At 45.5% G+C, this 15575-nt stretch overlaps 1 protein-coding gene across 1 annotated transcript in view; it reads right to left on the bottom strand.

The window, feature by feature from the left end:
• The window catches only part of C9H20orf194 (chromosome 9 C20orf194 homolog), an 80132-nt gene that overhangs the window by 38124 nt on the left and 26433 nt on the right, over nt 1-15575 (bottom strand). The window contains exons 5-14 of the mRNA XM_033161021.1: nt 14036-14132; nt 12730-12836; nt 11327-11404; nt 8556-8654; nt 6684-6739; nt 5335-5470; nt 4149-4230; nt 3710-3746; nt 3202-3289; nt 1216-1292 (exon numbers count right to left, since the gene is read on the bottom strand). Of these exons, the coding sequence (XP_033016912.1) occupies nt 1216-1292; nt 3202-3289; nt 3710-3746; nt 4149-4230; nt 5335-5470; nt 6684-6739; nt 8556-8654; nt 11327-11404; nt 12730-12836; nt 14036-14132 (857 nt within the window). The remainder of the gene's footprint in view (nt 1-1215; nt 1293-3201; nt 3290-3709; nt 3747-4148; nt 4231-5334; nt 5471-6683; nt 6740-8555; nt 8655-11326; nt 11405-12729; nt 12837-14035; nt 14133-15575) is intronic.

Consider the following 15575-nt stretch of genomic DNA (forward strand, 5'->3'; position numbering starts at 1 on the left):
CTAGCTCATTGCTGACCTGCTTCAAAGTGCTTCCAATGGTTGTTCTTAACTGTCTTTACTGAGAATTTTATCGTTTTGTTCTGTTTGTAAAAAAAAAAAAAAACCTCCTCAAGATGGTTTGCAAGCGTGTACAAATCAAGTGTACCAGCCTTATGAAATAAACAAACAATTCTGATTTTTGTGAATGCAAAGATTTCCCACAACTTATTTATTGTTGCTATTTAATAAGTTTATTCACCACCCTTAATCCGAGAATCACAGGGCAGTTTGCTACACGCCCCCCCCCCAACTCTTTGCCCACCCAAGGCCAGCAAAGAGCATGATCACCAAAGCCACTTCTGAATTTGTTTTATCATTATCATTATCATTATTATTACTATTATTACTATTATAATTTATATACCGCCCTATACCCAGGGTATAGCTTGGGGGTGGAGCTGGCAGAGCCAGCTGTTGCCTCAGACAAGACACCCTCTCAGTCGCGCAGTCTGCAGCCTCACCACGCCTTTCAACAACCAGACCTAGGGGCAGCATCTGCCCTGGTGCCCCCAGACAATGAGAAACGCCTTTTGCTTTTTTCAAAATTTAATCAATTAATCTCAAGAAAATTCAGTTCCAGTCCATATGTGGTGGAACTGTGAAGTGATCTGTGAATTCTGGAATAACATCTATAGTAAACTTATTCAAATATTCAAACTTATTCAAATATACATTAAAAAAAGACGTGAAATCTTTCTACTGGGTACAGATGAAACTCGAAAAATTGGAATATTGTGGAAAAGTCTGTTTATGTAAGCAATTGTTTTCATTAGCTACTGGAGTTTGATATATGAGATAGACTCATGACATGCAAAGCGAGATATGTCAAGCCTTTGTTTGTTATAATTGTGATGATTATGGCGTACAGCTGATGAAAACCCCAAAGTTGAAATTGTTAATTTGGGGTTCTCATCAGCTGTATGCCATAATCATCACAATTATAACCAATAAAGGCTTGACATATATCGCTTTGCATGTCATGAGTCTATCTCATATATTAGTTTCACCTTTTAAGTTGAATTACTGAAAGAAATGAACCTTTCCACAATATTCTAATTTTTCAAGTCAATTTTATTGTATATATGTATTGATTTTAAATTTGATGTGTATGGTTTGAATATTTAAAAAAGCATTTACATTTTTTTAAAAAAAAAGAAAAAAGAAAATTCAGCTTACCGCAATGGAGTTTTAAAGTAAGCCAGTTCAAAGGCATCGAGGATACTGAAGAACGTTTGCTCGGCTACTTCCTTTGCCTGCAAAAGACAAAGAGGGGAGGCAGAGAAAGCGAACGTCAAACCATCTCTGACCAAGAAGTTGTGAGAAGCAGCGGGAAAGAGGAGCATTCCTTGGGATCCAGGGCCCAAAGGCCTTTAAAACAGGTCCATGCGCCCACCTTACACCTTAAAAAAATAAAATTGAGACGCCTGTTTTGGTATAAAGCAGCACATGCATTAATAGCTACTCACCACAAACAATATAGATAATAAGGGGGGTATGAAAAAAGTCACATGTTGCAGCTATTTGAGAGCAAGGAAAACAAAAGATAACTAGCCCCAATGATGCCGCTGGGCTTTAGGGGGACTTGAGAAGCAGGCCCTGCGGCCATACTACTTTCAATTTCCCCTTATGCACTCTGCGGTGACTGGGGTCATGAGTGCCTTTTTTCTTTCACTCACCAGAAAGAAAAAGCACCTCTTTCTTCCGCCACTTCTGTCAGATCTGCGTTGGAGTTGCTCACGAGTAATCAGGCATGAGTCTCCACTGTCTTTAAACAGTTTAATGGTGCAGAGAACTATTTACAGCGCAGAGAACGTGAAAACATGACCGTCCTAGTCGGGAGTGCCGGGAGTGCCGGTTTCTGGCTGCGACCCCAGCATAAGAATTTTGGCACCCAAAACGCCGCCTCCCCGGTCTCCCTTTGACCCCTCTGCGCAACTGGGGTGACGGAAGTGGCGTGCTCCCCTCGGAGCGAAACTCACGAGGCGTGCTGGGGCTCTCAGCAGCATCTCCAAGCCCTTGCCTCGCCTGGCTGTTTCCAGCCCGCCCCTACGCACTGGAGGAGGTGCAGCTCTTCCCACTCGAGGAGGTCTCACTACTGAGGAGGTGTCTGGGCTCTCGGGACATCGACAAGACTTCCCGCCCGCCCGCCCTGCTGAGGGCAGTTCCCTGACAACTTCTTACCAGGCGGTGGGAAAGCAAGCATCCTTTCTTCCTTTCTTCAAAACTTATTCCAAGGTTGTTGGGGCGCTGTGCGACGAACCTCCACTTCAGACTCTCCCCTTGTTACTAAGTTAATTTTTTTTAATCAGGTGTTCTGGGTCAAATTAACACGCACCCCACCTGTCCCTCCGAGGTCCATCTGTTATTGTCCTTCCCTTTGATTAACAAACTGGGAATTTCTTAGTAATGGGAGTTTTCCTGTCCAGCGGCCGTGGCCGGTTATATCCTCTGCTCTGGGCTTCAGGGGTTAACCTCTCTTTTGCCTACAGTTCGGGGTCTCTCTTTATTAGATCCCCTCACTATATCAGTTGGCTAAGCCCTCTTAGCAACTCTGTGGCAATACCAGGGTTTCCGCCCGATAGCCCCTCCTGAGGGAACTCCAAGACACAAACTATCGCCTTTCGGGTTAGTTTTGTCCTTTCCCTGAGTTCCCCTCCTCAAGAGCCTATATAACTCGCTGGACCAAAAGAACGACGATATTTTCTTGGCTCAACAAACAAGAGATCTTTATTTATTACAGAGCATAATGGTTTCGGTATAGGTTCATAAGCTTAGTTTCTTAACAGTGTAGATTCTTCTTTTTATCAACATAAACACATCTTCAACAATCCTAACCTAACCTAAACCTAACCTGGCCCCACACCCCCTTCTTCAGTCACCACTCTCCAACCCTCTCACACACTCTCACACTAAGGGCTGCTCCCTTCTTTTAAATAGCGGAATGTCCTGCCTCCCAAGGGGTGTCTGCCACTCAAATTGGGGAGCCCATTAACTCTTAACACACCATGGGTCTCCAAACAGCCCCTAACATAGACCTGATTCATTACACGCTGCCTCCAGCATGCCCAACAACCTCTTTAAAAAAAAAAAAAAAAAAACCTTTGGAGGAAGTTAGAGAAAGGGGGAAGGGACGATTTCCGGTATAGAAAGATGCATCAGTACCTTGCTGGTATTGGATGTTCTTGAATAGGAGTCTATACCAGCCAGGACAGCCTCTATGGCAGCAGCATAGATTTGAGAGAGCAGCTTGCTAGAAAATAAAAACGAAAAAGCAAATGCAGTGCAAATCACGACACTCAATGGGTATTTCAACTGAGACACAAGCTCCTAACCTAACGCAAGTCTGAATACTTTACATGTAACAGGGCCACATGCGTAAGTTTCACGAAGGATTAAAATAACTGTTTACAGGAGTGATAAGAGTTTAGAATCATGCAGTAGCTGAGTGCAGTCACACTGAAAGCTAGAAGCATCAGAATTTTAGGTGTGGAACAAACCCACTGGCTAGGAAAGTGAAAAAAGCCGTCAAGGCTTCATCAAGGCTTCGTTGATGCATCACGTGCAACAGAAATTGGTGCACATTCTAACTGTATTAAACTGATGAGCCAATAGCGTTTGAAACAGGCAAGAGAGCAGCATAAATGGAAAAAAAAACTAAAAACCAACTTACACTTGTTCGGCTTTCTTTTCCATCTCATTGTCGTTGCCTGTCAAGAGCCAAAGGGACGTGTCATTTTTGATTGGTTAGATTAATGTGCAGCTTTCCATTCACATGAATTGCAAACGATAAATAACGATAACACAATAGGACATCACAAACGCAACATAAATCATATAGAATAATTAACACATCCGGAGCGCACCAAATAGAGGAAGGATGGCTTATTCTCTTGGAATATCTACGCTCTTGAATTTTATCTGTTTTCTTCCATTTGTGTTTCAACCCATTTCTTCCAATTTTAATTTGGAAGTGTGTGTGTGTATTTGTATGGACTGCAACCCACCCCAAGTCCCAGGGATTACAAAGGCTAGCAGGGTGTGTGTGTGTGTACAGGCAAGGACAGACACCCTGAGGCACGCACAGAAAGAGCAGCCGAAACCGAACTTACCAAGGTAAGGCGTGTGAGTGGCTCCAAAGAAGTAGGTCCTGGAGCAAGCCAGAGGTCCCTTTGGAGAGACACACTGCACAACCTGGTCGCCAGAAAACACAAAACGCACAAGTGGGTGACAAGAAATAAGGGTACTGCATACTCTAGCCTTCCTGAACCTGATGCAATTCGGCATCCAAAGCACAACTCCCACCAGCCCCAGCCAGCATGAATGATGAGAAGAGGAGGAGTTTGGATTTGATATCCCGCTTTATCGCTACCCGAAGGAGTCTCAAAGCGGCGAACACCCAGCAGCTGCATGTGGAGGAGCGGAGATGCGAACCCGGTTCACCAGATTACGAGTCTACCACTCTTAACCACTACACCACACTGGAGTCCAACAACATCAGGAAAGAAGAGTTTGGATTTGATATCCCACTTTATCACTACCCGAAGGAATCTCAAAGTGGCTGACATTCTCCTTTCCCTTCCTCCAACACAACACTCTGTGAGGTGAGTGGGGCTGAGAGACTTCAAAAAAGTGTGACTAGCCCAAGGTCACCCAGCAGCTGCATGTGGAGGAGTGGAGACACGAATCCGGTTCACCAGATTATGAATCTACCACTCTTAACCACTACACCACACCGGCTCTCAGTGGGGGTTATATGCACTGTGCCCCCAAGAACTGCTATGAACAGTGATTGAACTGTAACTGGGTGAGTATCCAAGCTCCAATGCGAGGCCCGTGTATGCCATTTAGAGCCTGTTGCCACTTCAAAAGCATCTCAGGGACACACCAACCCGCCTTGCGATACTGTTCGTGCCTGCAAAGGTCTCTGGGTGGTCGTATCACTGCACACCCCATAACTTCCTGCTGCAATTCTGTAACTTGTCATACCACCAATGTCCCGCTTTTGTCGTGCTCCAGCGCCAGAGCTGCCCCCCCCATTGGCAACGATGCAGTAAAACTGGGGAAGCATCGCAGAACAACGAATGACATGGGAGGATGTGTGGACAGCCCTGTACAGACACTCCGCTGATTCACTGTTGTGCCAATGGTACATTGCAGAATATATCCGCATGTAAAGAAAGAACCCACCAGTCTGGAAGATCCTGTAGCTCTTGGGTTGGAGAACTGTTGATAGGCAGCACTACTGCAGTGCTATTTTAAAAGGTGCCTATCAAAACCTCACCAGGTGATACTTACCATGTGCTTGGCAGTGCTCCCGCCAAGGCCCGTGTTGCGAAGCAGGTGCCCCTCGGAAGGGAAATTGAAGTTGCCAGAGTTCAGGTTCTCTTTTGAGGAATGGGTGCCAAACAGGACAAACGGCTGCCTGCTGGGGCTAATCACACACAAAAACAGCCATCACCACCAACTCACACTTGGAAAATGATGAAATGCTTCACTTGCACCATTTATTCCAGTTGCAGGAATCAGCATTTCCTGGTGCAAAGTTTACAGTTTTTGTTTTTTATTAAGTCCACACAGCTCAAACAAGGGAGAGCGTGTAGCTTGTCGTAGAGCATTTTCTTTGCATGGAAGAAGGTGCCAGATTCAAACCTGGGGATCTCCAGTTAAAAGATTCAGGTAGCTAATGATATGGAAAACCTCGGCTTTTTTCATATCACCTGCTGTTTGGGGAAGGGCCATAGGATATCTGCCTTGCACTGGGTTTCTCCAGGCAGGGTTGGGAGAGACCCCTTGTCTGAAATTCTGGGGAATGGCTAACAGTTAGAGCAGAAGATCCTGAGCTGGATAGACTTGACTTTTCCTGCACTGCCGGGGGTTGGACTAGATGACCCCTGGGGTCCCAACTCTACAATTCTGATTCTTAAAAAGGTAAAGGGACCCCTGACTGTTAGGTCCAGTTGCGAACGACTCTGGGGTGGCGGTGCTCACCTCGCTTTACTGGCCGGGGGAGCCGGCGTACAGCTTCCGGGTCATGTGGGCAGCATGACTAAGCCGCTTCTGGCGAACCAGAGCAACGCACGGAAACGCCGTTTACCTTCCCGCCAGAGCGGTACCTATTTATCTACTTGCACTTTGACGTGTTTTCGAACTGCTAGGTTGGCAGGAGCTGGGACCGAGCAATGGGAGCTCACCCCGTCGCGGGGATTCGAACCGCCGACCTTCTGATCGGCAAGCCCTAGGCTATGATTCTTATGACTGGGGAAAAGGCAGCTGCTTGTGTTCCTTAAGAACTTAGAGAGCTGCTGGGAGTAAGGTATGCAAACCTAAGTTCCTATAGTAGAGGCTTATTAGCAGACGCATTTAACTAGGTATGTTGGTTGTATCAGTGTTGTTCTCTGGAATGTTTGCCAGCTAAAAATATAGACCATATAAATAAGGACTCCCCAACAAGCTAATGGTTACTCTGGCTTTGGCTATTGTCGAAACTAAGATGACTGTCAACAGCTTAATGGGAAAAATACATAATCACAGTTATAGCAGAGTGTTTTTGGTTTTAGAGATGCAAACACTATTTTACATGATGGGGTTTTATGAAATGCATTATACTGTATTGCATTTGCTCAAGAACCTGTCAGTCAGAGTACCTGTTGTCTGTGATATGGCTGGAAATCATCCCATGGCTGAAGTAACTTCGGAATGGCTATGGAAGAAAAGATATTGAATATTAGAAAATTCTTTTTTAAAAAAATAAGCAGCTTGTAAGAAATAACTGACACATCCAAGCAACAACTCAAATGTGTAGCGCTGCATTACAAACTATTACAGACTGTACATAGGGCGTATAATTTCTTTAAATTTATTTCTCCCCTTTCCTATTCAATGATGGCTCATGGCATTTACACCACCAAAAATAGAATGGCAATCTCATGCACGTAATTAGTGGTAGAAACATTATGGCAATTGCTGGAGTAACATTTAGGCAATTTACTGCCTGGTTCATAACCCGTCATCCAACTGATTAATGTACAAGAGTTTTACACCTCTCTATACCTAAAAATGTACTTTCTTTTGGATCCTGGATGAAAGTTTGCTCATTGTGAGAATAAATTTCTAGCCTCTCAATCAACTGCTGTGCTATTTTAGCCATGACTTTATGTACACCAGCTGGTTAACCCCCCCCCCCCAAGACAAACATTAACGTGTTCACAAGACCCCAGTGACACCTTGGATGCATAAGAGAGTCATATTGTTCTTGCCCATGTTATGTTAGCAAATGTGATTTTTTTAAACAACTCCCCCCCCCCCAATCACATAGTTTGCTTTTTGGTTTATTTTTTTTTTTTAAATTAGAGATTAAAAACTTTAGCTGCAATCCTAGCCCTACTTACCTGGGAGTAGGTCCCATCAGATTCAATGAGTAGGCATGGTTAGGATTACAGCAGAAGGCCTCTGCCTGCCTCTCTCTCTCTCTCTCTCTCTCTCTCTCTCTCTCTCTCTCACACACACACACACACACACACACACACTGCATTTCCCTGCCCAGAACATACTTATCCAACACTGACTGCTTGGGTGGGTGGGTGGGAATAGATTATCAATGGAACTTGTGAGATGCTACATTTAGAACAGAGGTCGGCAACCTAAGGCCCATGGGCCCATGAGCCGTCCCCGAACCGAGCCGCCCACTCGGCGAGTCCCTGCACGCTGCGCTAAACTGTCGCAGCACAGCACAGGGGCCCTCTTCCGCAGCTCTGGAAATCACTTCTGCGCATGCCTAGACGCTGGAAATCGCGCCTGCGCAGAAGCAATTTCCGGCATCCGGGCATGCACAGGAGCAATTTTCAGAGCCGCGGACATGCACAGACGCGACTTGCGGCGTCGCGCTGTTGCTGTGAGGCCCACGGAGGATCTCCACGGGAGTGATCCAGCCCATGCCCGGTAAGCCTTGCCGACCCCTGATTTAGAAGAAGAAGAAGAGTTTGGATTTGATATCCCGCTTTTCACTACCCGAAGGAGTCTCAAAGCGGCTAACATTCTCCTTTCCCTTCCTCCCCCACAACAAACACTCTGTGAGGTGAGTGGGGCTGAGAGACTTCAGAGAAGTGCGACTAGCCCAAGGTCACCCAGCAGCTGCATGTGGAGGAGTGGAGACGCGAACCCGGTTCACCAGATTATGAGTCTACCGCTCTTAACCACTACACCACAGTGGCTCTTGATTTAGAAGAAGGCCAACATAATAACTCCCTCAAATGATTCCCATCCCAGTGATGCATGACAGCTAGATCCCTTCCCTACCAAGACTTTTTAAATACCATGTGTGCGCTATAATTCGGGGGCGGGCAGAAGGTTAGACCCATGGTCCATTGATAGATCTCTGGGTGACCTGCTGTAGATCAGCACGGATTTTTTTGTCTCAGTTGTTGAAGAGTGGCAATGGCAAAAAGGCGCCCCTCCTCCTCCCCAAAAATGGGTTTCCGAAAAAGAGAGCTTCCCCTTTCACGTAACGAGATACATACCTCTCCTGCCTGCGACTCTGACAGCTCCAGGATGGAAGGAATTTCAGTGTCAAAATTGGCAAAGAAATTGGTCCACTGATGTTCGAAAGTCATCAAATCCTGAGGAGAGAAACACATCAGTCGTCAGTTCGTTAAAGCAGCTTAATTTGATCTGTGACCGAGTCTGCGGCATACAAAAATCCAATTAAACAGAGCAGGGGGTAGTGTTTCTATACAAATAATTTAGAGACATTCACCAATTTGGAACATAAGCTTTACTGCCGACGTCTTCTAACTGCTGTATGGAAAAGCACATGAATATGACCTTTGAAGTATTTGTAAGTAAACCTTTTTTAACTTACCAAATAAATAGCTACTTTCTACAGTAAGGGAAGATGGGAACTTTGGGAGGAACTGAAATGGGGATATTTTAAAGGTCTAACAGCCTATATTTCCACACTGCATGTTTTGTAATTTTAAATCTTGGGTAGGGTTCTCTTAGCAAAGAGTACTTGCCCCAAACCTGAGTTTGTGCAAAATCGTTATGGGCTTCAGCATGAGAACTCTGTATCTTATGACTAACCCACCTGTGACTTTTGCAGTGACATTTTGAATGGCAATGGTATGTGTGCCCACACAGCTCTGTGCAAAGAATGCTTTTGTTCTTTAAAAAGGAGGAGGCAACTCAACCAACAGCCACTGTGTGTCAGCCAAGGTCCATTTTTCAACCCTCTTTAAGAACAGCCACTCTTTCACATGCAAAACTGCCCAGACTGTCAAGACCCCGGAATGAGAAGGTGAAAGGGTTCAGGCAGGAATTTAATGCTCTGAGCTTATGCAAAGGTCATTGTGGCAAGTGGGAGAGAGGTAGAAGGCTTTAGCCCAGAGGTCTCTAAACTACGGCCCGTGGGACTCATTTATCTGGCCCCCGGCCGCCCCCGCCACCCGCTCTTACTGGCGCAACGCAACACGGCTGCCCACTTCTGGGTCAGAGGAGCACCAGAAATAGCTTGTTGCATGCGCAAGTGTTATTTCTGATGCACATCCGGGTCGGAGGAGGCCCTTGTACATGCGCACAAGCTATTTCCGGTGCTCCTCCGACCCGGAAGCGCGCCTCCCCTGCCTTCTGGTGGTTGGTGCTGACCCCTGGCTTAGTCACACAATCAGCCTTTGAAAGCAAGAAGACAGATCACTGGTGATGTCTCCTTCTGTGGTTCTGCACAGGATTTCATCCATTCCCAAGTGTGTCTGCACATAAGGCATTCCTAGTGGCTTCTGCCCATGCTGTCTGGGAGTAATGAGGCCAGAGCCACAGAGTACATACACAATGAGCCAATTCAGATATCGCAATAAAACGTGATCGATCCTAACGGGAATGAGATGGGGGAGGCCTTAGGCTCAGATGCCCCTCCTCTCCCAACTCTTCCTCCCATGCGGTCATGAGGAGGTGAGAAGCTTTCCCCCTCTGTATCTGAACATGACAAACTCGTTTGAAACAAGCCAATTTATTACCATGTATTACTAAGATGGCTTGTTTCAACAAACCAAAGTGTGGGGTTCAGAACAGTGTAAGAAACTGAGATATCAAAGCTAGGAGCTAAATGGCACCTTAAACCGAAGTTATGGGCGCAACAACAGAATGTACAGGCGCGCTTTTTGAATAACATGAATACAAAGCTGGAAATGAATGAACCGCAGCTAAAATATTATGTTCATTTTTTCACATGGTCTAGTCCTTCCCCTGCCCACCTTTCTAATATTCTTAAGAGGGTCTCTTCTCCAGTCTTCAGAGTGTAGCTGGAAGTGGGGAGACAGAAAACCGTCCTCCTTTCCTTCCACTCTGCAGTTTTAACTTGAAATCTTAGGCGCAGTATTGTGCCCAGAGCTCAGAAACTGCTTGCGCTGATGAAATTCCCTGTTGGAAAATGCGCCTAGAAAATTGGGAGTTTTGCACACTGGTTCAGAAATAACCCTAAACCGAGGCTAATCAAAACAGATGTGAAGAAACAGAAGGAGAGAAGCACAAAGCTCCAAACTCACTGCGATCATTGGGGGTGGGGTAGAGAACTATGGTTTTTCATGACATCTGAACTGACCCAACGTCATTTTATGGGATGCAGAAATGACTCCGCATTTCTCGGAACCACGGAGGTTTGGCATCTTACCAACCAAGTTCATCCGCAAGTGGGGACACAGTTTCTCGACAGAGCGCTTGCCTACTACCGCTGATCTTCCCCAGCCATGTGTGTAACAGGTGAGCATCGGGTTCACACTGAGTTCACACTGATACCTAACGGGCCTGGCTAGTACTTTGTGGAACTCTGTAGGGTGGGGCCAGTTCACACGGCATGTCCCAGGGCGCCCCAGGCTTCTCTGAAGGTTCACACAAAAGCCATTTTCTGTTGAAAGTCGTTTTAGTTCTAAACTTGTTTAAAAGGGAAATCGAATACAGTCATACCTTGGGTTGTGTTTGCTTTCATCACTGGATACGAATGCGCCGAACCCAGAAGTACCGGGTTACTTTCTGGGTTCAGTGCAGCAAATCACAACCCACGCATGCGCAGATGCAGCGCTGCAGGTTACGGATGCTGCGGGTTGCGAACGCGCCTTCCGCACGGATCGCGTTCGCAACCCAAGCGTCCACCGTAAACCACAGCATGGTGAACCATCAGAATACCAGCACCCCTCTCTCCATGCAATCATATCTAAATAACTAAACCATGGCCTTATTCTCTGACAAATTTGCCTTGGGGGTGGTGGTGGTGGAGGGGAAGAAAAGTCTGGCACATTACCTCGTAAAGTAAACTCTCCAGAGAAACAGGATCAATCTTGCTGTAAGTTTTCCACAGGTCCACACTGACATCCATCAGCTGCAAAGAGAGAGAGTTCTGAAAGGGGCATGAACGTGCTGTGCTTTTCTCCCTTCTATTCTCAAACACAGCATTCCTCAACAGACGGGTTGGGAATGGGGAATTATATTTCTAAACATCTAGAGGGCACCGGGTTGGGGAAGGTAGCTCAAGCGTTACAGTTCTTCCCAAGGCCAAGCGGGCAACAATGCTAGGATGCTCTAGCAGCTGATTGAAAGGGGCATTAAGAACACACAGCAGTCACCAAAAGTGCTTAAGGAGAAGGCGCTCGGTTTCCTTTCCGTTTGGAAAGAAGCTGCCCTGTATGACACAATCCCCATCCACAGAGACTCCATTCAGCTGGGAACGATCACAATATGCCATTATGGCTGGTGAATAGTGCCATGAACGTGAAGCGCCGTTGCGCCACTCAGCACCAGACAGTTTCTGCAAAGTAACTATTACACGGATATGTTCCCCCTGGGGCCACAGGAGACAACAGCCCCGGCAGCTCGCAACAGAGACGAAAGCGGAACTGTGCAGTCTGGAAGAGTAATAATAAAAGCTAATTTCTTTTATTAGAAACAAAATAGAAAATTCTTTCCAGTAGCACCTTAGAGACCAACTGAGTTTGTTCTTGGTATGAGCTTTCGTGTGCATGCACACTTCTTCAGATACACTGAAACAGAAGTCTTTCATTAGGATTTTTCTCAGTTGCTCGGTTTGGGAAAAGGAAAGCATAGCACAGGGGCTTCCAAGACAGATGTTGCAAAAATTGTTCGGCGGACATTCCAGAGAACGGTGGAACACTCAAGACATAGCAACGCAAGATTCCTACCCCGCGCAATTCTCTTTGGCTTACAGAAAGCAAAATAATATATACACTAAAACAGGAATAGGAAGATGCTGTGGAAGTGTGGAGCCTGAAACTAGGGACTCCATAATAAAATGAAGAGGTCTGGGGTGCTCTAGGATACAATGATGATGAAACAAAATAAAAAATTCTTTCCAGTAGCACCTTAGAGACCAACTGAGTTTGTTCTTGGTATGAGCTTTCGTGTGCATGCACACTTCTTCAGATACCATGCGCGAAGCATGCACACGAAAGCTCATACCAAGAACAAACTCAGTTGGTCTCTAAGGTGCTACTGGAAAGAATTTTTTATTTTGTTTCGACTATGGCAGACCAACACGGCTACCCACCTGTAAATGATGATGAAATAACTCTCCCCAGTCACAATCTTTCCAGCATATCCAATGAACCACAGCAGGGAGAAAAGTCCTGGCTTAGGGGGACTTGTGATGGGCTTGTTATTCAGCTAGGAAACCTCCCTCCAGCTTCTTACCTCATATTTCATTGTGAAGAAGCCATCGCCGCCAATTCCTTCCAGGGCAAAGGCCTGCACGATCGGCCACTTTTCAACAATGAACATGTCGAATATCTGCAGATGTCCTGAAGAGACAAAGCAATTTTATTTGGGTGGGTGTGCAATTCCTCAGCTTTTGTTAAGCAACTGTCAATGTATTAATGCAATGGTTCTGCTTATCTGGAGAGGGTTCCCTTGCTGATGCAGTTCTGTTGGTTATTATGTAAAGATTTTAGGCTGCCATATGCTCTAATTACAGGTGGGTAGTCGTGTTGGTCTGCCATAGTCAAAACAAAATAGAAAATTCCTTCCCGTGGCACCTTAGAGACCAACTAAGTTTGTTCTTGGTATGAGCTTTCGTGTGCATTACCTTCAGTAATTTAAGTCTGCAGTCTAAGGCCAACTCAACTAGAAGATGCTTAATTCTGAAGTTGATGATTCCCAATACTTTTTTTCTGTAACTTTATTATTTTTTTTAACTTCACATTTCCCATGAACTTCACAGGTATTTCTCAAAGCCCAATGCAGGACAAAGAGGAGCCTATCCCACAACTGGTACAGCATGAGAATCATCGAGAGAGAAAATGACTGTACAAATCCCTACTGAAAAGAAAAATGAACAACATCCAACACAACCGCTGTATTTCCAGGCATTTGCTCAAATGCTCCCCTGCACCATTACAAAAAGCATCTGTCTTCCCTCAAGGGTGCCAAAAAGCCTTTCACTGAGACCAGTGGAATGCCTAGTTTTGAAAAAACAGGAGCGAGGCATCGGTGCAGGCTCGGTGGCTCAGCCCCATAGCTAGGATGGTCACCAGAAGAAGCCCGTTGCTGGGAAACCCACAGTTGATGCAACTATAAATACATTCCTCTCTGTTCATAGTTCTTTCTTTCTTTCTTTAATGGAACTACAAGCAAGACGCTTGTTGCAGCTTTCTTGCATCAGCATGTTTGCTGGCTATTTCCAGCAAGACAAAATCAAGTCTGTGCTGTGGCTTTATATCCCAGCTTCACACAATTAACAGGAAGGTTTGTTTCCTGTTCTAAAAAGGGTGCCTATTCTTTCCCCACATAAAGGAGGAGTTTCATGGAAGAACTCCTCATGTGGCGCGCACACAGAGAGCTTGGTTTGTTGAACTACACATACCATGTTTAATATAAATAACGGACCCCAGTTACTTATTTTTCCCTGTGCCTGATTTAAAAGTATTATAGGAGAATAGAACCGTGGAGTTGCCACGTCGGGTACTGCTGTTCAAGGTGCACATAGCTTTTTCAAACCTACCTTGTGAGCTGAAGGGAATGCCGATTCGACTGCAGTCACGAACCATGTCTACGAAGCTGGAAATTTTGAATTCCTCCGCAGCCTCTTCGTCTTCGTACTAAAAGAAACAGACCGGGAGAAAGAAAACTCTGCAGATCAATACTCCAACCGCTGCCCAAAGATTTGGAAAACGACGCCCATGTCGCAATGCCTTTCTTATTCTGCCTGTAATGCTCTCGGCTCACAGCAGTCGCCATCTTTAGTCGATCCGCACTATATTTCAAGCACGGCTATCTTGGGCTGAAAAGACCATGTTCACACTGATAACAAGCACGGAAGCCAGCAGGGGATGACTCTGTATAAAGTGAAGCAAGAGCAATCGCTGTGCAAGGAAAAGCTGACCCACGTGCCATCGTGAACATGGTGCCTGCAAGCTCACGGCAAATAATATTATTATTCATTGCATTAATATCCCACCTTGTTCTCCAAGGAGCTCAGGGTGTATTGTTCTTCCTTTCCTCATTTAATCCCCACAACAACCCTGTGAGGTAGTTACAGGTAGGTACTCAGGAAGCTATGGACAGGTCAAGATGGACAGGTCATAGTGGAGAGTTTGGACCAAACGTGATCCACCTGGAGTAGGAACTGGCAAGCCACTCCAGTATCCCTGCCAAGAAAACTCCATGGACAAAGACAACAGGCATATAAAAGATATGACGCTGGAAGATGAGCCCCTCAGGTCGGAAGGCGTCCAACATGCTACTGGGGAAGAGCGGAGGACAAGTACAAGTAGATCCAGAGCTGATGAAGCGGCTGGGCCAAAGCCGAAAGGACGCACAGTTGCTGATATGCCTGGAAGCGAAAGGAAAGTCCAATGCTGTAAAGAAAAGTATTGCATAGGAACCTGGAATGTAAGAACCATGAACCTTGGAAAGCTGGATGTGGTAAAAAATGAGATGGCAAGAATAAACATTGACATCCTAGGCATCAGTGAACTAAAATGGACAGGAATGGGCGAATTCAGTTCGGATGACTATCATATCTACTACTGTGGGCAGGAATCCCGTAAAAGAAATGGAGTGGCCCTCATAGTCAACAAAAGAGTGGCGAAAGCTGTACTGGGATGCAATTTCAAAAATGATAGAATGATCTCGATACGAATCCAAGGCAGACCTTTTAACATCACAGTAATCCAAGTTTATGCACCAACTACCAGTGCTGAAGAAACTGAAATTGATCAATTCTATGAAGACTTACAACACCTTATAGAAATGACACCAAAGAAGGATGTTCTTCTCATTATAGGGGATTGGAATGCTAAAGTAGGGAGTCAAGAGATAAAAGGAACAACTGGCATGTTTGGCCTTGGAGTTCAAAATGAAGCAGGGCAAAGGCTAATAGAGTTCTGTCAAGAGAACAAGCTGGTCATCACAAACACTCTTTTCCAACAACACAAAAGACGACTCTACACATGGACATCACCAGATGGGCAACATCGAAATCAGATTGATTATATTCTCTGCAGCCAAAGATGGAGAAGCTCTATACACTCAGCAAAAAC

Source organism: Lacerta agilis, chromosome 9 (assembly GCF_009819535.1).
Source record: "Lacerta agilis isolate rLacAgi1 chromosome 9, rLacAgi1.pri, whole genome shotgun sequence".
NCBI classification, from domain to species: Eukaryota; Metazoa; Chordata; class Lepidosauria; order Squamata; family Lacertidae; genus Lacerta; species Lacerta agilis.